Source organism: Notamacropus eugenii, chromosome 1 (genome assembly GCF_028372415.1).
Source record: "Notamacropus eugenii isolate mMacEug1 chromosome 1, mMacEug1.pri_v2, whole genome shotgun sequence".
Lineage (NCBI taxonomy): Eukaryota > Metazoa > Chordata > Mammalia > Diprotodontia > Macropodidae > Notamacropus > Notamacropus eugenii.
Window position 1 is genome coordinate 711,956,827 of NC_092872.1, and position 22,942 is coordinate 711,979,768.

Here is a 22,942-nt window from a genome sequence, read left to right on the forward strand (position 1 = left end):
TATGTGATCAAAATTGTCCCTTTTATCTCCTGTGTTTCTCTCTCTCTCTCTCTCTCTTTTTTTTTTTTTTTGTGGTCATGAACTCTTTCCCTAGCTATGAACCTGGCAGAAAATTTCTTCTTGCTGCTACAATTTGTTTATGATGTATGTCCCCCTTTATGTCTAAGTCATGTCTCATTTGGAGCTTATGTTGGTATATGATATGAAATGCTGGTTTACATTTAACTTCTCCCAGTGTTCCCAACAGATTTTGTCAAATAGTGTGTTCTTACCCAATAACTGGGACCTCTGTGTTAATCAAATACTAGACTACCGGGTTTATTTGTTTTTGTATATTGTTTGCAACATAAAGAATGTATGTTTACAGTATATCTGTTCCACTGGTCAACCTATTTCTTAATCAATACCAAATTGCTCTGTAATTACGGCATTAGAGAATAGTTTAATATCTGGTACGGCTAGGTCCCCTTCATTCTCACTTTGATAACCTTAAAGCGCTATGTATAAATGTCAGCTATCATTATTAATGGGACTGAGAACATGAGTGGCTGCTGCACTTCCAGCCTGGTTGAGATATGGAAATTCAGGGAAGGAAGGAAGGAGGGAGGGAGGGTTGGGAGGGAGGAAAGGAAGGAAGGAAGGAAGGAAGGAAGGAAGGAAGGAAGGAAGGAAGGAAGGAAGGAAGGAAGGAAGGAAGGAAGGAAGGAAGGAAGGAAGGAAGGGGAAGGAAGGAAGGGGAAGGAAGGAAGGAAGGAAGGAAGGAAGGAAGGAAGGAAGGAAGGAAGGAAGGAAGGAAGGAAGGAAGGAAGGAAGGGAGGGAGGGAGGGAGGAAGGAAGGAATAGTTGCTTAGGGAGGTAAATGATTTACCCAGGACCAATATGTAACAGAGATGAGGTCTAAACCTAGATCTTTCTGTTTTAAGAAGGCCTCTCTATCTGCTACACCTGGCCAACTCTAGACAGAGTACGAGACAAAAGCACCATAGTGGCCAGCTAGATGGCGCTGCAGTGGATAGAATACCAGGTCTAGAGTTAGGGTGACCTGAGTAAAAATCCAGGCTCAGACACTTGTTAGCAGTGCATAAATCACTTAGCCTGTTTCCTCATCTGTAAAATGGGGATACTAATAGCACCTACTTCCCAGGATCGTTGTGAGGATAAAATGTAATGCTATTTGTAAAGAGCCTGGCAAATATTAGGCACTATACAAATGTTGGTATTATTAGTGCTTCACAAATTATAGGCGCTTGACAAATATTTGTCTATTTGATTTTAAATCAACTCTTCTGCAGGAGAGCCCTATTTAAAAAAAAAGAATAAGGAGAAAAGTGAGTGTATTCCATTTCTTTTAGTCTACTACCTAATCTTATTTAAGCCTCTCATGATTTCTTTTAGCCTATGAGCCTATTTTTTAGCCAGTCATTTCTTTTTTTAAAATTAAATTTTTTTTCAGTCAACAAACATCCATTTTCTCCTTCTCCTTTCCCTGTCAAAAACAAAACAAACATGCATGGAGCCCACTCATTTTCAGGACTATTCATTCATTTCCTCTGCCAGCTTAATCAGCAGTGACAATTTGTTTTGGATTCCTTTCTTCCTGTTACATTCAACATTCTATCCTCCTGGCCCTCAAAGGTTGACCCAGTGCTTTTGAACAAAATACCATGAGAACTCTTCCCTATTAAAGAACATAAAAGAGAATTTTTATGTTCCTGTCAAATTATAACATTATGTCCATTAGAATATCAAGGGATTTTAGTCCTAAAAAATCTGTATGGAATTTCTAAAGTGTCTTGTAATGCCCCTGAGGAAAAACACTGAATACACACAAGCCAGTTATAAAAAAGTTGAGGGATGGTATGTATGTGTTTACTTATTTGTTTGTTTTTTTTAATATTTCCAGATCAATTCCCTTCTCTACCCAAGCGAGCAGTTGCTAAAGGTCCAGTCTCCGAGTGGGAATCCTTTCAGTCGCAAAGCTCCCATAGCTCTCTGCTCCTTTGACTCCTTCAACTATGACATGGAAAGTGTTGGAATGAGTAGGGTTGGGGCCCAGCAGGATTCGATGCAGGTGGGAGCAAATCTTTAGCTACTGGGTCTGAATGTCAATTCTTTTCACTGTCTAGAGGTCCTGGAGTCACATGTTTTCCTTTTGGAGTTTTAGAACAATTCTGCCATGGGAATCAGTGTTATAGAAACTACACACTGAAATCATCCAAAGTCCTACACCCCAACCATTCATCAATGCTGTTCTTCTTAATACCACTGAAATCTCATACCCAGAAAGTAAGCAGTTTAGAAAACAAATAAACATCTTTTTTCTTAGAAAATTAAATATTCTCCCTCATGATATTTCTAGGTTCAGCCTTGCCTCTAGGTCAAAGAGGCATTTCCTTGATTATCTATCTGACTTGGTAATGGTTGATCTATCTTTAGTCAGTCTGGAGGATCTCTTCTATGGGGTCTCATGACCAAAATGTACCTTTCTGGTTATCTTTGCTTGAGACTTGGTTTTCCCTTCAGATCTATACTGTTACTTCAGTCATGCGCTGTTGGGGGTAAGGTAGGGAGGAGGTTGGGACACAAGGCAGATGGTATTTCCCTTCAAACGTAGATGGAAGACACATTAGAGACTTCTTTGATAGCCCTGGGGAACATACAGGAGGCCCTACTTCTGGCCAGCCAACCTTCTGAATCTTCAATGATAGTGACCTCTTCTCTTGCCACTCTGATGCTAAGAAGGTAATCTAGAAGGGAGGAAGAGGGAACTCCCTTTAGAATCCTGCCTTTCATAAGAAAAAAAAATTATTCCATCTTTCTTTTCTTCTCCTTAGCCAAAATATATCAACTTTGTCTTCAAGTTCTTATACTCTTGGTTACCCAGCACCTTTGCGTTTAGGCCTCCCATCAGCCTCTGCATTTCACAATCTCCTGAGTAAACACCAAAATGTAAACATTCAGGTGAGTGTGAAGTTGTTCCTGAACAGAACTGTCTGTTCTAATGGCCAAGGGAAAAGTACTATGTAAACGTGAAATTATTATTATGAATGTAAGCTGGCCAGAGCAGTAAGTGATGTTATAAACACAAACCCTGTGGAAATGTATAGGAGCAGAGATGCTTATGCTACAAGCTTCTGAACTGAACTGAAGGCCTATGCTCAGTGAGAAACGACCTGGCAACAAGGAATGGATGGTGAGCCCACCTCAGAATCATGAAGACTTGAGTTCAAATCCTACCTCAGATACATTGGCTGTGTGACTTTGGGACAAGGCTCTTGACCTCTCAGTGTTCTCCAACATGCATTGGTAGAATGAGTTGCCTCATCTAGGAATTCCCTGTATCAGTAAAATCATGTCACATTCCTGTATCTATCTGTATTCTGTGTCATGATTTAAACGATTTTAACAGGTTTCCCTCTAAAACCTACTCATTTTCCTCAGTTCAAATCTGGCTTTTCCTAGATGTGTGACCCCGGGTAAGTCCTTGAACCCTATTTGTTCATATGTCAAATGAGTTGGAGAAGGAAATGGCAAATCACTATCTTTTCCAAGAACATCCCAAATAGGGTCACGGAAGAGTCGGATATGACTGAAAAATGACTATGCAACAAACATAACCTCTATTCAGAGCCATAACTAAGTGAGGATGATTGAGATTATGTCCCAGGATGCCAACATCTAAGACCATGCTTGTGATGTTCTCAGCTTGATTTCCTCTTCCTTCGAGCTGACCCAGCTCTGAGGCCACCACCCTCAAGGTTCCCTGGAAGTTCTACTGCTCTTCCAAGCCTGTCTTCTACCACCACACTTTCTGCCTTCCAGATTCTAAGCTTAGCTCTTAAAACTTAGTGGAATCAGAGGTCCAGGGCCATTGCCCTTCTCAACTGCATTTACCCTAGAAACAAGGATACCTAGTTTTGTCTCTGCCCCTTCTAATTTAACTGTACAAAAGTTGAGAAATATCTGAATAATGGTTGACGCAGCACATCATCCTATCAATAGATAGCATGTATTTCTGTGGTCTCCTAATTAACTTTAGATACATTACTTGCCCTTAACCTAGAGAGCAATAGTGTTTTACACTCAGCAAAAAGGCAAGTCTCCAGGCACATGGTAAGATATAAGGGCAAGATCATGGGAGTCAAAGCACTGTGACTCATATTTTATTAATTTTCATTTTCATTCCTTTGTGTGACAATGAGAGAGATGTTTGTATTTAATTTCAGAAGATATTACTATAAATCCCCTCAACATTTACCCTAACTTCTGATGCCTGATATCTGTCACTGTATACTCTCTGCTGAGGCTATAACTGTGGTCTTCTCTTTGTTTTTAGGTTACTGGGCTGGCTTTTAATCCCTTCAAGCATTTTGATGAGCGGGATATTGTTGGAAGTATTGGAAACGTATTACTCACATCTAACCATAAATCTCTTCGAATCCAAGACCTGTTGGAAGAGGCAGAGGTACATTTTGAGTGTCAGAGCCCAAGCAATAATAGAAGAGAATGAAAGGACTTAGCCACTGAGAAAAGAAATTGTTTTAATTGAATGGCAGTTAACTTTTTTTGTTGCTTACATTCTTACTATGGAGTCTCTAACAAAAAGATGTAGTACCTTAGACCTGGGGGAGAAAACCTTAAGACTCAAAGTCCATCATAATTTTAGATCTCATCCTATTCCTTGCTGTGAAATCATGTTGGTTTTTGCTTTTACTTTTGTTTTAATTCATGGCTTATGGTACTTGTATGAGTACCTAAATGGACCTATATGGACAAGCAATACAATAACTCTTGTTCTGGGATGTTTTATTGGATAATGAGACACTCACTCCTTAGGTGTAAATATATTCTGGGTCTTCTAACATTTATGTCTGATAAATATTGAAGTGGGAAGTGAAGCAAAGGTTCTTTGTTGCCTTTATAAACACAATTGAAAATGACTCCTCATTTATGAGGAACCTCAAGTCCTGAGGACAATGAATCTTTTCTTATTCTAGATAATACTCTGGAGAAATGGAAGCATAGAAACCTATCCCACCAGCTTTAACATGAGTACAGACTGCTTTGTGATCACAATAAACATCACTTCCCTAAAGGAATCTCTGATAGTCTGGGTAGAGCCGGAAAATTCTCTTTCCATCACACTCTACCTTGGCTTCCAGTATCAACCTAATGTTACTCATTTTCATCTCAACATCACCCTCCCAAAGGAACAGATATGGGAGAAAGGTAAAATTCCATCAATTATATTATAGTTCAAGAGTTGCAGAATTGGAAGGAACTTCAGAGGCCATCTATTAAACTGATTAGTATGTCACTAAATCCATAAATTAATTTTGGTAGTATTATCATTTTTATTATATGGAATAGCCTAGCCATTAGTGTGATTATGTCTCCAATAATTAAAGTCTCTAATTAAAGTCTTTTTAAAAAAAACAAAAAAGCTTTGTAGTTGTATTTAAATAAATCTTGCATGTTGGTTTTTTGTGTGTGTGGGAGATAAAACACCTAGGTGTTTATGCATTTCTAGTTAATTCAATAGAATTTCTCTTATAATATTTTCTCCCTGTTTTTTGCTAATACTTATAAAAACATTAATGATTTTTGTAGATTTTTGTTGCATTCTGTTACCATTGTGAAGCTGTTAATCATCTCATTTAATTTCTTTGCTGATTCATAAGGGTTTTCCAAGTTAACCACCATATCATCTGCATATGTAGACAATTTCTCTTTGCCTGTGTTTTATACTTTTCATCTTATTCTGTCATATTACTATAACAAACATTTCATTATGTCAAATAATAATAGAGAGGAAAGACCTCTTTGCTTCACACATATGCATTGAGGGAAAAAAAGTGTTTATTGCAAACAATGTTAGCTCTTGGTTTTACATATATGCTTTTGAAAATAGTGGAGAAGAGCTCTTCCACATGAGTATGCTTTTTAGGGTTTTATTATAAATGAGTGTTGCATCCTGTCAAAGACTTTTTCTGTATCTTTTGAAATAAGTATGTGTTTTGTTAATTTTTTTGTTTATATTATCCTACCAATTATTTCCCTAATGTTGTACCATTCCCAATATGAATCCAACTTTCACACAGGAATTATTTTCTGAATGTATTGATATAGTCTCCTGTCAAGGATTTATTTACTACATTAATATTCATTAAGAATAATAACTGACATCTATATAGTGTATATTCTGTGCCACAATTATTCTCTCATTTTGATCCTCACCACCACCTTGGGAGGTAGATGCTATTAATATCCCTATTTATTAGATGAGGAAATTGAGATTAACTGAATTGTCTAGGGTCACACAGCTAGTAAATGTCCAAAGCCAGATCTGAACTCTTTTTCTTGACTTCAGGCCCCGTGCTCTACTGACTATGCCACTCATTGATCTATATTTCTCTTTCCCTGTCTTGTCTCTCCCTAGTTTGCATGTGAGGACTGTTATTTTTTTCGTAAGAGGACATTGATAGTCTCCATTTTTAGGGGGTTTTTTTTGTTTCATCATTATTAATTATTTCTTAAACATGTAACATAAATCATGTATAAATTCATCTAGTCCAGGGTTTTTAATCTCCTTTTTAATTTGTTTGTTGCTTGCTCAATTTCTTTTTCAGAAATTGAGTTATTTAATGTTTCTATTTCTTATTTTGTCGGTTTGGATTTTTTTTTTGTAAATACTCAATTTCCACCAATCTTAGAAACTAGGAAGACGTGGGTACCAGTCGCTCCTCTGACATATACTGGCTTTGTGACTATGGACAAGACTCTTAGTGCTCTGGGCAACTCTCAAAAATTATAGGTTGGAGAGATGGTACCAACCTGCACTGTGGACGGATTTTCTTCATTTGGGATTTTACACCAGTGAAATCACAGATCCAACACGTCTCTTTATCTCTTTTCTTTTGAAGTTCATATAAGAATGTAGCACCTAGTCATCCCTGCTCCTCCTACACCTGCACACTTTCCATTTATTGTATTCCATTGACATTAATTTGTGATCTTTCTCTCCAATAAATATTATTTCCATCCTATATCCGTCTTTATTATTCCCCCTTTAATATACTCCAGAAAATATTCCCAAGAACATTAGCTGTCAATGGAAACAGCAAGGTATAATGAGAAGTATCGTGTAAAGCTAGTCTGAGGACCTGAACCTCTCCCTTTATGTCGTTCCTTTTGATATCCTGGTAGACTCCCTTTGAACCTCCTCCTTCAAAACTCTCCAAGCCTTACCCCACCCTGGGTTCTCAACTGCTTTCTCCCCCTAGTGGAAATTAGTAGCAAAACACACAACTTTATCTTTTTGTAGGAAATGGTCTTTGGAAATGTCTAGACCCTACTCCATCAGAGTTCATTATAAAACTTGGCTCATCTTCCCCAACTCTGTAAAGCTGCTTAGCAGTGTGGCCATCTCATTCCTTTTCTGCTAATTGCACACAGCCCTGCTCCTCCCTCTCAGTGTTCTGTTCTTACCAACCACAAGCTGAAGAAGGAATAGGATGAAACCAACATTTGCTAAGCAAACCACTCATTGGGCTAAGCGCCTTACAAATAGTCTCTCATTGGATGGGGGAAATTAAAAGCTTCCCACCTCCCATCTTGAGATCTGAGCGGTCCTTATCTGAGCCTCTCCATCCTAATCCATACTTTCCGCATCAAAAGCTATGGTTCTGTATTATCTTAGAATCCTGAGTCACTTTAAGGAATGAGGTTTTTTCCCCTGAAATACTACGTCTCTTCTGCCACCTACTTACCTCTTAACTATTTATATTAGACCTTTTTTTGCTTTCTTTGAATGTCTCAGATAATAAGGTTTTTGTTTTCTGTATTTAAAGTAAGTAGCAGGTAGCATGGGGGTAATAATAATAATAATAATAAACCCAGACAGGCTGAGCTGTCAATCATCTTCTGAGTTGGAAGAGGCAGGTCCTTGCTGTGATTAGAGTTTCCCTGGTCTCTCCCTCCAGTCAATGATTTTCTCTTTCCAAGTGTATGGTGGAATGATGTTGGCTGTGTCAACAGGACCATCCTAGCCTCAAATCTGTGGGCCTTAACTCTGGAAAATAGGATGTCTCCTAATAGTATCTTGATAGCTGTTTTGTTTTTTTCTGTGCAAGTTAGGTATGTCCACATAGGTCTGTCTAGATACAGCTCAAAGGGAAGCAGAAATAGGCATCTTTAGCATATCCTCCCCTCATTCTTTTCCAGGGAGATTTTGATTCCTGCCAGGAAGGTTGGAGCCAGAGGCTGGCCACTCTGCTCTCCACAGATAGAGGGAAGATCAGGCTAGAGTTATCTACTCCCTTAAATATTATTAGTCTAGGAGAAATAATATTTAGGTTCAAGCTACAGCTCCTGATCACTGTCCCTTAACAGGGAAGGAGAACCTCAAGCTCTCTATACAAAGCTTGATTTTCTTTTCACCAAATGTCAATTCCACAATGAATACACATAGCAAATAGCAAATCAATAGCAAAAAAGTAACCAGAGAAAGAATACATATGAAAATATATGCCAGACAATACAGATTGAATCAGCTATCCCTCTGGGAGTGAGATAACTCAGTCCCAGATCCCATTCAAAGGGAAATTTCCTGAAGTCTCTAGTATCCCCATCATCTTGATAGAGACTCCCTGCTTCTCTACATGTCATCTTCTTCCCAAAGTCTTTGAAAGTTTTTGTGGACCTGAAAAGAGGTTGGAATTATGCATTTTCTGTCTCAAAAATGGAATGCAGAAGAGCCAAGGGCCTCTATTCTTTCCCAATCCCATCAGCTCCCTGCTCCCCCTGCCTGCATCCCCATAGTAAATCTCTACCAATAAGGAGAGTCCCATACAGCTGGCCCTTTGAGTCAAGAGTTTCATAAGCAACTCATTATCTGTTCTTTTTGTGAAATGTAGCTTTCTTTTCAAAATTCTACTGTACACAGAATAGTCACTACCGTGGGGCAAAAAAAGGAAAGTGGCAAAGTGCCTGTACCTTGCTCCCTTCAGAGCAATAGGGTGCTTCCCAGCTTGTGGTTTTTAGGGGTATCTGGATTCCAAATTCATTGTCAGGTTTGCAACAATTCAATTTCAAACCTCTACTTTGCCCTAATTCCTCTACACTATGATTCCCTGAGCCCCTAATCAAAAAAGCTTCTGCTTTTTCTCCTTTTAGGTAGTCTTTTGATTCCACACAGGGAATGCTCTGTTCTCTCGACCACTCTCTAACTGTAAACTTTAAGGAGGATACAATGCATAGCTCTGGATTTCTGTTAACCAACGGTCTATCACATTTGGGAGCTTAACAAGAGACATTTAGAACAAAGTAATGCTTCTCAAGCCCAGAGGGAACTAACTGGGTTTAAAGTGAGTAAATGACTCACAATGCATTTAACCATCTCCAGGGAGAGGAAAGTTAAGTTAATTTATCTTCTAAGCCCCAGCAGAATCAGTGATAGAGAATTCACTGAGGACATAATTTTTGCTTGAAACATCATCACTGCATCTCAGATTAGATTTACTGATTTTTTCTGTAAAAGCTTATTTCTATTTCTTTGACATTTTCACTTAATTCTGATTGTTCTTCTGAGTCATTTTGGAGATTTTTAGTTTGTCCATTATAATTTCAGAGATCCTTAGAGAGTTTATTCTGTTATCAAAGCCCTTCATAACCTAGCCTCCTTCAACTTTTCCAGTTTTCTTACACTTTACTCCCCACATGTCCTATTTGACCCAATGACACTGGCCTCCAGGCTGTTCAACCACTAAGACACTCCATCAATTCCCACCATTTTCTCTGGCTGCCCCCATGCCTGGAATGCTCTCTCTCCCTCCATCTCCTTACTTCTCTGGCTTCTTTTAAGTCCCAACTAAAATCCCACCTTCTATAGGAAGCCTTCCCAAACTTCTCTTAATTCGAGTACCTTCCTTCTCTTCATTATTTCCCATTTATCCTGTATGTAGCTTTCTTTGTATATATTTATTTGCATGGAGTCTCCCCCATTGGATTGTAAGATCCTTGGTGACAGGGACTGTTTTTTGCCTCATTTTGGATCCCTACCCCTTAGCACAGTCAGTGCCTGTCACATTACAGGCTTTAGATAAGTGTTTATTGATTGATTATCTTCCTAAGGGAATTTTTATGCAATTCTCTTTGCTGCAAAGAACTTGTCCATTGAGAAGGCTCTTTATTTTTTTCATTTTTGTTCATTTTTCCTCCTCAGTTTTTTCCTTTTCGTTTAGCTGATTTTCTATGGTATCATGGCTGAAAATGTGCTTTTCCTCAATCCTTTCCCTTCCAAAAGCTCAGTGATGTTGTCCCCCACCTCCAGTCTTGGAGGCCTAGTCTCTTTTCTCTCAGACCACTAAGATTGGGTGACGTCTTTGTCCCTTAAAGAGTGAGGATGACCACTTGGGACATGGCTGCAAAGAGACTCTGGGAAGCCACCATAGTTTGGGCCTATTTTATCTTTATCATTTCCAATCTTCTGGGCTCCAACCCTCTCACTGAATTCTTTGACATTCTTCCACATTCTTGCCCCTTGGCTATCTTCCATACTGGACTCCTTCCCTTTTTTTTTTTTTTTTTCAAGTCTTAGAGCTGGTTTGATTCATGAACTGAAATTCGCTCTGAGAACAGGGTCTCCCCTTAGGACATTGCCAAGGTGTTACTTCCAAAAGTTAGTGCCAACACTTACAGCAGCCATGAGGGTTTTCAGGGTTACCCCAGGCTGTGTAAGCAGGGGAGACCAGGGGTGGGAATACCACAGATGATCCAGGAACAGGCTGATGAGCTTGTTTTCAGTAATTTTTTTTTTCTGTAAGACTTACCATGTGGAGGGTCTTTCACATTTCCTTTCCTGCAGTTGCTGAATTTTCTGCATCTTTTTGCCTGTATTATCTGGGGCAAGAAGAATGGTCCCAGATTCCCCCTCTGTCATCTTCCTAGAATTCCCCCAGTTTGACTCATCTTGAGCAACACTGCCTTCCAACTCCATTCTTTTACCTCCCTTATCTTATACTTATGGAGTTGATGTTTTGAACCCAAATCTAATATTTTATATTTATCCTTCTCTCCTGTGAGTAGTTGCTGTACTTCCAGCCTGGACAAAATAGAGAGACTTAGTCTCCAAACAAAGAACATAAAGGAGAGCGAAGTGGAGTTATAGGATGGTCGTCAGAGTCCTGCATTTGGAGTTAAATGGCTTGCTTTTGAGTCCCAACTTTGGGCTGTGCCAGTTTCCTTGTCTGTAAAATGTGAGGGCCCTTAAGATGCTTTCCACTGCTAAAAGTATGATTCTTAAGTAACATCTCCAGTCCAGTTCATTTGTCTGGTATTTGGTGGGACCCAGCATCTTGTACTGATCCTAACATTAATTTGTTTTGTGTTCCTGTGGCTAGCGTGCTTACGATTTGTTTCTGAAGAGGTAACCGAATCCTGTTCTCTGTTCTAAGATGAGAAGTATTCATGGGTGCTTTCTCCAGAAAGTCTGCAACATGGAGCAGGTACCTACTACATAACAGCTGTGGTGAATGAAAGCAAGAAGGCACCAAATCGGACATCGCAGAGATTCTCCGTCACCACGGCTGCCACTCAGTGTTATTTCTGGGACCATCGCAACAAAACATGGAAGAGTAATGGCTGTCGAATAAGAAAGAGAGATTTATTCCAGTCTTTGGGGGATCTCAACTACTTATAAACCCAATACCGCTGACATCTCATTATGCAGAAAGAAAAACCCAGGGGCTAGACTGGAGCACTGAAGGAAACTTGGAGGGTCCTGAACAGAGAGGATTCAGACTAGCTTGGGGGGATTGGAAGGAAATTAGGAAGTAGCTATTTTGGGGGAGCTATTCTCTGTTTTCTTCTTGCCTTTTTAATAGTCACATTTGAGAAATGCTGAAGGCAACTGATCATTCCGGATAATGCTCAGTGTAACCCCAGCAGGAAGAACACCATTTACATGAGGAAGGCTAGGACCAATATTAGATGGACCTGGAAAATGTATAAATCTCTACGCTACCCCCTGGGAACAAGGGTCATTCCAATTTGAAAAATGTGAATTAAATGAGCTAAGACATGTAAAGTGCTATATAAGTGATAGCTGCTACTCCTCCTACTACATTTTGGGTAAAGTGAAAGCAAAAAGTATCTCTGCTAAATAAAGTTAGGGAGAGGACTTGAGTGGAAAAAAAATAAAGATTCAGCTCCCCTTGCTAGATAAACTGACCCTCTTGTTTCACTGCCTTCCAAAAAGAACACTATACCTTATAATAAATATATGGCCTGATTCTATGATTAGGGGAGATCCTCTCTAAATTATACAGAAAGGGTTATACAAGGCATGGCACAGTGGCTTCTAAATTCTTTCGATGGCACACCTCATCAGCGTAACATTTTGGGCAGTGACCCCTAACACATATACATTTACTTATTGGTAAGTCATATATGTACATATATATGCGTATATATATATACATATATGTGTGTATATATATATATAATATATATACTGTCATTCCAATTTTTTACAAAATTTGCACTATGTATATTACACATTTTAAAATCTACACATTTTATGTTATAAAATTTATACAGTTCATACATTATAAGATTTCCACTAAAATATCAATTAGAAAATGAAATAAAAAGGAAATATTTGTTCTTAGGATCAATAGAAAGGAATAAAAGGAGAATAGGCAAAGACCTCTGTTCAGATCCTGCCTCTGACACTTACTTCCTGACGAGTCATTTAACCTCCACCTGCACCAAGCAGCCAGGCCTGCAGCTGTGAATGTGATGGGACGAAGGCTACGTAGGACATGAGTTCCATCTTAGCTTACAGTCATCATTACTAAGTGATATGGATTCCTCACCTCCCAACACCAGACTAATCTGTCAAGGAGGATTGCATACAAGATGCCCAGTGAAACATTGCTTACAGTTCTAAGGGTTCCATTAAAAAGGAACTCCTAAAACACAGAAGGAGGAGAACATTTGGGGTGAACAGAAGATTTGCAGAATTTTTCTCTATGGGGGCTATCAGAAATTTAAATGCATGTCATTGTCAGAGAAAGTAAGTCTAAGTCGTAATGACCGCACTTTTTCTCCTTTAACTGAAGAATACTAGACAGATATTAATAATGTAGATAAATTCTACATAGAATAATCAAATTTTACAACTGGAAAGGACATTAAAAATTATCTAGTCCAATCTTGTGTTGCTGCCTAAAAGGTCATTATTGGAGAGTAAGAAAAAGAGCAGATTTAAAGGAGGCTCATGAGCACTCCAGCTCTCGTGGTTGAAGTGGCCATAAATGGTAAATCCAATTCACGAAGCATTCAAGAGAGATGGGTCATGTGAGGCCTAGTGGAGGATGTGCTGGACTGAGAGTCAGGAAACTCTGGCTTTGACAAAGGCATATTTACTGCAAGATATATAAGAACAAATGTACAAACAAATGTGTAATTCCCCCAATACCACCTCGGTCTCTGGAGGGAAAAGGGGAAGATTTAAACTTAAAACTTAGCCTAAGTGGGGCCCAAATCCCACATCAAACTCTTAGGATCATACGATCTTGGAATCAGAGCTGGAAGAGGATCAAGGGGCTATTTAGTCCAAACCTCTCATTTTTCAGAAGAAACTAAAGCCCGTCTGGGTTAAGATCATATTGAAATTAATAAAAATAATAATAGCTAGTGTTTACATGATGCTTTAGAGTTAACAAAATGCTTTATAAATTTTATAGAATTTGATCCTGGGATTTGATCCAGAATTTGATCCATTTTGCAGATGAGGAAACTGAAGCAAAGATGAAGTGACTTGCCCAGGGTCAGGTAGCTAGTAAGTGTCTGAGGCCAGATTGAACCCAAGTCTTCCAGTCACCAGGTCCAATGTTCTACCCATTGTGCTTTCAACTGCAGGTAGTAAACGGAAAAGTTGAAGGTGAACACTAGTCCTCATTCTAATCCAGTGTCCTTTCCACTGTACCACATTTAATTACTTAAGCTACTGAAATTCTGTAAGCCTCCATTTCTTCATCTGCAAACCTCACACCATTAGCATAAGGATCAAATGGCATGTGACATGGTTGAGTCTCTCAGGGCTCACTGCCCCTTGTAGGTTTTGTGGGTGTTTCTTCTCTACTGCCACTGGCTTCAACCCCTACTGGCTGTTTCCTCTATTTTAGAGGGAGGATAATGAATAATACCCCCAGTCTCATTTAACCATTTGACATTGAATTAGCTTTTACAAAGGGGTGGCATAGTAGATACAGTGCTGGGTCTAGAGTCAAGAAGACTTCTTTATGAGTTCAAATCTGGCTTCAGACACTTCCTAGCTGTAACCTTGGGCAAGTCACTAAACTATGTTTGCCTCATCTGTAAAATGAACTCGAGAAAGAAATGGCAAACCACTCCAATATCTTTGCCAAGAAAACCCCAAATCGGGCCATAAAGAGTCAGACACAACTGAAATGGCTTAAGAGCAGCAAGAATAATTTACTTTAAAAAAATATATAGTATGAGCAAACACACACACATTTTTCCCAATACCTCAGGGTCATAATTCTCCTCCCATACATACATAACACCTCAGTCTCTGGGGGGAAATGGAGAGAAAGGAGGAAGACTGAGATTCAAAACTTAGCTAGCTGATTTCCTACAGGGCATTGGTTCAAGAAAACTCATGTCCAAATTCAGGGACAACTTCCAGATGGATCCTTCCACTGGGCTAGAGGGCCAAAGGTTGCTCTTGATTGCTTCTTGCTCCTTGGGGCATCAGCGTTTTGATAGATAGCCCCAGAACTTGGGCTTCTCGTGTTGCTCTCTTGACCTTTCAAAACTCCCAAGGTCAGAGCCTACCCTCACTTCCCCAGACAATACAAGCAAAAGCATCAGGAGATCCCATGGAAACAAATAAGGCAAAGAAACAGTTTGAGTGGATCAACCAAAGAGCTTCTTCAACAGGTGTCACTTAGTCTCTTGAAACCAGCTATGGAATGTCCAGCTTGCTCCTTTCTCTCTAAGGCATTTTTCTTACATACCAAAAAGATTCTCCTAAAGACAGTCTCCCAAAATATCCTCCCCAGGGAGGTAGGATCTGAGGCCCTTTTTGCATGTGCCAGGATCCCATTACAAGGATCAAGTATTAGGGGCAGCTAAGTGGTGCAGTAGATAGAGCTCTGGGCCTGGACTCAGGAAGACCTGAGTTCAAATCTGACCTCAGACACTTACTAGCTGTGTAACCCTGAGGAGGTCATTTAGCCCCAGTTGCCCAAGGGAGTAAGGGATTTAGTGTGCTTTGCAAGCCATAACTATAACCATCAGATATTATTATTGTCAATAATAACAAATAACTCTTCCTGAGGCAAACATTAAATTCCTTACTTAACTTGTGAGAAGCAGCATGGCATAGTGGATAGAGAGTGGTCCTCAAAGGCAAGAAGACCTGAATTCAAGGCCAACCTCTGACACATATTGACTCTAGGATCCTGAGCAAGTCACTTAACTATGGGCGACTCTCTCAAGGCTAGACATCGTTGGTTGGTGTCCTTTGTTTTTGAAGAGGACCAAAATGACATCACCATTGTAAAATGAAATTTCAGTTTGTCCAACCGTGGCTGATCAGACCAATACGAGCTCAGAATGCTCTACCACAGGTTGGGCACAGAGAATTTGTGTAAATATTTGGGGTGCATATCCCCAATTTGTGCATCCTGCGTTTACTTTGCGCTGTCTCAATTCTGCTTTGCTCAAAGAGCACAGCACCTTTTCTGATGTGGGCATGCCATGCTGAGTGGTCTGTGCCAGTGTCTCCCATGCTGCACAGTCAAATCCAAAGTTCTTGAGAGAGACCTTGAGAGTGTCCTTGTATCATTCCTTCTGGCCACCATGTGATCATCTGCCCCATGCATGTTCTCCATAAGTTCTCCATAATTTATGAAGAACTAGACATTGTAGAGAAGTTCCCGACCTGCATTGGTAGAAGTTTCCTTATCCAGTGAAATCTCAGGTGCGGTCCCTACACCTATATGTTGTTGTGGTTGTTCATCCTTCATTCTGGAAGAGGTCCAATGGCATCATGAGGGTGATGTCTTTCATGGTCTCTAAATGCAAAAAACAAAACAAAAAGCCCTCTCATTACCTGCAGGTATAATACCCAGCAGGCCTTCAGCAGCTACACCACTGGCATACTTTCCTCCTTCTGTGTTTATGTGCCTCTGGGTCTTTCTTGTCTGACTCCAATCCTTTCCTCTGATTGCAGGTAGGGCCTCAGAGCACCGTTACCAAGACCCAGTGCCTCTGCAGCCACCTGCCCTCCATAAGCAGCTCCTTTAAGACCGTGGCTAGGACAGTGAATATCCAAGACACAGTCAAGCTCTTTCATGGGGTGTCTCGCAATCCCATTGGGGTGTCTTTGCTGGCCAGCCTTTTTGGATTTTATATCATTTTCATTGTATGGGCCTGGAGAAAAGATGGAGAGGACATGAAGAAGGTGAGGTATACAGTAAGCTTTGGCAAAATGCTTCTCCCTACCAATGCTGACATACAGTATCAAAGACCAAAGTTCAAATCCTGCCTCATCCAATTACTAGCTGCATGACCACTGTCAAGTCACTTAACCTCTGTCAGCTTCAGTGTCCTCATCTGTAAATGAGAGCAATAATAGCTCTATCTGCAAGGGTTGTTACGAGGATCAAATGAGATGATATTTGTAAATTGCTTTGCAAGCCTTAAAACACTTTATAAGTGCTAGCTGTATTATTATATTTATTATCTTTGAAAGAATGCCTTTGTCAAATCATATAGTGTCAGATCTGGAAGGAACTTTAAAGATCATCTGATTTCTTCTACTCCTTTTACAAATATAGAAACTGAGGTTCAGAGAGTTGAAGTGACTGCCCCAGATTATAAGTATAGGATGGGAACTAAGGCTTGAACCCTACCTCCAAGCCCAAGGCTCTTGCCATTGTACAGCATGGAAACTGAAGAAGAGGAGGACGTTTTCCTCCTCACTTTATGACCTCTGCTATCCAAGTGATTTAGGATACAGTTCTTGTTCCATCCCATTCCTCTTTTATGCAGGAATTTGCCTTTTACCTGACTTTAGTACGGTGGAAACCTAGAAAAGAACTTCTAGAAATTGTAGCAGAAATTAAATCCCATTTTGCTTTACTTCACCCAGGGGATCTTAACCTGGGATCCCCAAACCCAAAGCATCCATGGATAGATTTCAGAGAGCAGGAAGGTGGGGGAAAGGGGGGAGGGGTGTAAATTTGGATGGGAATAAAATTGTACCTTTCTTTTCACAATCCTCTAACTGAAATTTGGGATTTATTTTAATTTTAAAAAAAATATATGCTGAGAAGATGTCCATGGGCTAAACCAGACACTCAAAGGGGTCTACAACACCAAAAAAAAAAAAAAAGTTAAAAAATCTCTGTTTTATACAGTATGTCTGACCAAATTTGGAGATAGAAGACTGGAATTAAAATTCTGACTCACCACTTATTAGCTGTGTGGCCTTGGGCAAGTTATTTAACTTTTAAAGTCTCAGTTTCCTTGTATGTAAAATAAAAATGATAATACTTAATATTACCAACCTCACAGGGTTGTTGTGAGGAAAGCAGTTTGTAAATCTTAAGATGGCATCCATTTATTCCTATTTATTATTCACTATTATTCTCATTCATGCAAAGTTGCATATAAAAGGTCATGCATTAGTTTACTTTAAAAAGATATGAATTCTTTTCTAGTATAAACAATTACTACTTGAATTTGTTTTTATTGTTTTTTTCTTTAAAAAAAATTCTAAACTTAACAAATGACAAATAAGATGGGCACTTGCTATCTGGTTTTCTTACAATGGGAAACTGTCCCTAATGTATTTCTCATTCTGTAATTAATATAGAAAGTGACCTATTCATTCCTTGAAACCCTAATAGAGAGTTATGGGTCTAATTGTATATACAAACATGTAACTTCAGCCTTCATTACTGCTATAGTGACTTAAATAAAGTGTGTGTGCATACATATATCTGTACACACATATTACATATATTTACACATATATGTATATGTGCACGTACATATGTGTACACACATATATATACAGTGTGTCCTAAAAGTCTTAATGCAGATTTAAGCTTTAAAAAACTTTTTGGATACCCTGTGTATAGGAGTGTGCGAGTGTGTGTGTGTATGTGTGTGTGTGTGTGTGTGTGTGTGTGTGTGATCAACTATAGATATATAGCTTGTCTTCCTTATTTCCCAAAACATCTGTCCTACATGATACCAAACTTCTGCCCTGAATTTTTACATCGATAACTCTGGGGCAATGAATTTTGCCTATTTCTGTTTTGGGAGAAGGGATGGCTTGTTATTTTACAAGAATACTGGGATATTTTTCTGGTTTTGGTTGCCTTGCAGATGAAAGTCACCATCCTGGCAGATAACTGCCCCAACTCTCAGTCTCACTACCTCGTTCAGGTCTTTACTGGGTATCGCAGAAAGGCAGCTACAACAGCCAAGGTGAGACAAAAGTTCATTCTTATGTGAACTTGCCCACTTTCACCTCCTGACACATCGCGTCTGGACTGCTCCATCTGCCACCAGTCTCTTCTCCCTCCAATCCATCCTTTCAACCACCAAGGTGATTTTCCTAAAAAGCTGATCCTCCCATGTCACCTACACAACACCCTCCCCCCTCACCCAATCAACTCCAGTGGCTCCCTAGCACCTTCAGGATCCTCTTTTTAGCCTTTAAAGCCCTTCGTGACCTGGCCCCGCTGCCTTTCTAGTACTCTAATATTTTATATCTCTCCCCTCTGCCCAATGACATTGGCCTCCTTACTATTCCTCAAGCAAGACGTTCCATCTCCTAATTCTGGGCATTTTCTCTGGTTGTACCCTGTGCCTGGCATGCTCTCCTTCCTCATCTCCAGTTCATAACTTTCTTGAATTTCTTAAAGTCCCAGCTAAAATCCCACTTTTTACAGGAAGCCTTTCTTTCACAAACTTGCTTAATTCTAGTGCCTTCCCTCTGTTAATTATTTCCTATTTATCCTGTATATAGCTGGTCCATACATATTCATTGTTTCCTCCTTAGATTATGAGCTCCTCAAGAACAGGGATTCTCTTTTTCTTTTCTAGCACATAGTGGGTGCCTAATAAATGCTTATTATACTTTGATTTGTTGACTTCTAATAGTAGTATAGTCCCAGTCCCTACATCAGCTGGTACCTTCCCCTTTGAGCTTACCTGTCGTCTATCTGTATATATCTTTTATATACCTAGTTATGTACATATTATCTCATTAGACTTTGAGCAACTTGAGGGTAGGAAAGGTTTTCTCTTTCTTTGTATCCTCAGCTCTTAGCACCACACCTGCCACATAGTAGGTACTTAATACATGTGTGTTGATGGATTGATCTAAAAATAAATCCCTTAAGAGACCTATGTCCAGCCTGTAATCTAGACTGTCCTTTCCTAGAACTAAGAATCCAAAGGACTCACACTTCATGTGAAACCTTGTATAAATCAAATGAATTACCTAGCTGTACCATTCTGAGGTTCCAATTTATTCCTTAAGTCCAATCTCCAAATGTCAAGTGTTAGAAACTCTGGTGGTCATTTTTCTTCGTCCAATTCAAGGTTATTCTCATCCTTTATGGGTCACAGGGGCGGAGTGATCCTCACCACCTAAGCGACCCCCACAAAGTCCTCTTTGAACAAGGAGCACAAGACGTCTTCCTTCTCACCACCAGATTCCCACTAGGAGAGCTGCATAGCATTCGACTCTGGCATGACAATTCTGGTACCAGCCCATCCTGGTAAGTATTTTCTTTTCATGCTGTGTGCAAACAGCACCTTGGAGAGGGACCAGCACAATTTTACAATAATTTTTTTTTTAAATGATGTTAGTCTCTAACTGGTAAAATGAGCATCTGTTTATAGGGAGAGAAGTCACTATTGATCAAGATGCTTTTAGAGCTCCTAAAATCTTAAAATTCCTTAAACCTCCCTCCTAGCACACAGTAAATGCTTAATAAATACCTTTGTAATCACACAAACACTAGAATCTGTAGACAAAGAGATGTACATAACCCAGGACTTTTCCATTTAGAGTAATTGCTAGCAGTTTTTATATGTGGAGTAAGCAACACAAAACATACCTTCAGTTCAGTTGGGGGTGGGGCAGCAGCAATGGCAGAGACTCTGTGATGCCACAAGGATCTTCTAGGGAAGTTTGGGTAGAAAGGAAGAGAGAGAAGCCAGAGAAAGAAGGTTCCCCCTTGGTGAGGGTCCATCTCACCAAGATGGGACAGAGGAGAAGCATGAGAGCCCCTTGATAACCTATTTTAATTATGTTTGCTAACTAGGAGCTAAGGCTAGCTGTTTCTATGCTGTTGAATTGCAAGTGCCATCTAAATTTAGCACCCCGTGACAAAACCCCAGTCACCCAGCCCTAATCATGGCCCTCATGTCAGTGCTTCCACAAACCTTTTCCCAGTAGATATTTCCACTAGACTGTATTCTCTTCTTAATAAAGGGCCCCTCTGGGGATGGAGACAAGATGTAGAGGAGTAGAAAGGAGTAGAAAGACACACATATGCAGGGTCTCCCCACACAGCCTATAAAATACCTACAGAGAGGGACTCTCAACAAATTTTGGAGCAGCAGAAGTGGAGAACAACAGAGTGGAGGAGATTTCCAGTCCGGAGTGACCTGAAAGGCCCACAGGAAACATCTGTTGCACCAGAAGCTGAGCAGAGCCCAGCCCAGTCTTGGCCACCCATGCAGCTTGCAAACAGCCCTTGGGGGCAGAATCTCTAGTTGAGGAATCCCCATTTCCATGATCCCTCAACCTACAGGCACCAAAGGTCAATGACGGGGTTTATTCAGCTAGCCAGGAAGGAGAAGGGTCTTCCATAGCTCCAGACTTAGGCAGCTGCCACAGAGGCCACATAGGCAGGCAGCCACATCGGCAGGTGCAGCACTGGACCATTATTAGAGCATAAAAACCCATGGGGGCATCAAAGAGCTGAGTCTTGCCTCGGCCCTGTGTGGAGGCCCTGGGGGAGTTAGTCTTTGTCTCACACTGAATGGCAGCCCTGCCCATCTAGCTTATCTGAAAATCAGCCCCCAGTGCTGACTTGGTGGAACTTGGTGGCTGTGGAGAGGTAACTGCTAAGATTCTGGGCACAAAAATCCCTCTCTGCGTCCAGACCAGTACACACTTGATTGGGCCACCTTGGAGGAACTGAGATCTTACAGATTCCTAGAGTATACCCTACTCTTGACAAAGGACCCAAAAGTCAAGTAACTGGTTGGGAAAATGCCCAAAAAATGGAAAAAAAATAAGACTATAGAAAGTTACTTTCTTGGTGAACAGATATCTTCTCCCATCCTTTCTGATGAGGAAGAACAATGCTTACCATCAGGGAAAGACATAAAAGTCAAGGCTTCTGTATCCCAAACATCCAAAACAAATATTCAGTGGTCTCAGGCCATGGAAGAGCTCAAAAAGGATTTTGAAAATCAAGTAAGAGAGGTGTAGGAAGAATTGGGAAGAGAAATATGAGAGAAGCAAGACAAGCATGAAAAGCAGGTCAACACCTTGCTAAAGGAGACCCAAAAAAATGCTGAAGAAAATAACACCTTTAAAAATAGTCTAACTCAATTGGCAAAAGAGGTTCAAAAAGCCAGTGAGGAGAAGAATGCTTTCAAAAGCAGAATTAGCCAAATGGAAAAGGAGGTCCAAAAGCTCACTGAAGAAAATAGTTCTTTCAAAATTAGAATGGAACAGATGGAGGCTAATGACTTTATGAGAAACCAAGAAATCACAAAACAAAACCAAAAGAATGAAAAAATGGAAGAAAATGTGAAATATCTCATTGGAAAAACAACTGACCTGGAAAATAGATCCAGGAGAGACAATTTAAAAATTATGGGACTACCTGAAAGCCTTGATCAAAAAAAGAGCCTAGACATCATCTTTCATGAAATTATCAAGGAAAACTGCCCTGATATTCTAGAACCAGAGGGCAAAATAAATATTAAAAGAATCCATCGATCATCTCCTGAAAGAGATCCAAAAAAGAGAAACTCCTAGGAACATTGTGGCCAAATTCCAAAGTTCCCAGGTCAAGGAGAAAATATTGCAAGCAGCTAGAAAGAAACAATTCAAGTATTGTGGAAATACAATCAGGATAACACAAGATCTAGCAGCTTCTACATTAAGGGATCGAAGGGCGTGGAATATCATATTCCAGAAGTCAAAGGAACTAGGACTAAAACCAAGAATCACCTACCCAGCAAAACTGAGTATAATACTTCAGGGGAAAAATTGGTCTTTCAATGAAATAGAGGACTTTCAAGCATTCTTGATGAAAAGACCAGAGCTGAAAAGAAAATTTGACTTTCAAACACAAGAATGAAGAGAACCATGAAAAGGTAAACAGCAAAGAGAAGTCATATGGGACTTACTAAAGTTGAACTATTTACATTTCTACAGGGAAAGACAATATTTGTAACTCTTGAAACATTTTTCAGTATCTGGGTAGTTGGCGGGATTACACACACACACACACACACACACACACACACGCACACATAGAGAGAGAGAGACAGACAGAGAGTACAGGGTGAATTGAATAGGATGGGATCATATCTTAAAATAATGAAATTAAGCAGTGAGAGAGAAATATATTGGGAGGAGAAAGGGAGAAATGGAATGGGGTAAATTATCTCTCATAAAAGAGGCAAGTAAAAGACTCAGTGGAGGGCAAAAGGGGGAAGGTGAGAGAAAAAACATGAAGTTTACTCTCATCACATTCCACTAAAGGAAGGAATAAAATGCACACTCATTTTGGTATGAAAATCTATCTTACAATACAGGATAGTGGGGGAGAAGGGGATAAGCAGCGTGGGGGGGATAATG

General features: G+C 39.9%; 1 protein-coding gene across 1 annotated transcript in view; it reads left to right on the plus strand.

Annotated features, from left to right (window-relative positions):
- PKD1L3 (polycystin 1 like 3, transient receptor potential channel interacting) overlaps positions 1 to 22,942 on the plus strand; it is a 66,052-nt gene that overhangs the window by 13,922 nt on the left and 29,188 nt on the right. The window contains 9 exon segments of the mRNA XM_072636497.1: positions 1,904 to 2,071; positions 2,615 to 2,742; positions 2,835 to 2,961; positions 4,337 to 4,465; positions 4,998 to 5,229; positions 11,454 to 11,644; positions 16,262 to 16,495; positions 18,430 to 18,531; positions 19,654 to 19,832. Coding sequence (XP_072492598.1) covers positions 1,904 to 2,071; positions 2,615 to 2,742; positions 2,835 to 2,961; positions 4,337 to 4,465; positions 4,998 to 5,229; positions 11,454 to 11,644; positions 16,262 to 16,495; positions 18,430 to 18,531; positions 19,654 to 19,832 — 1,490 coding nt within the window.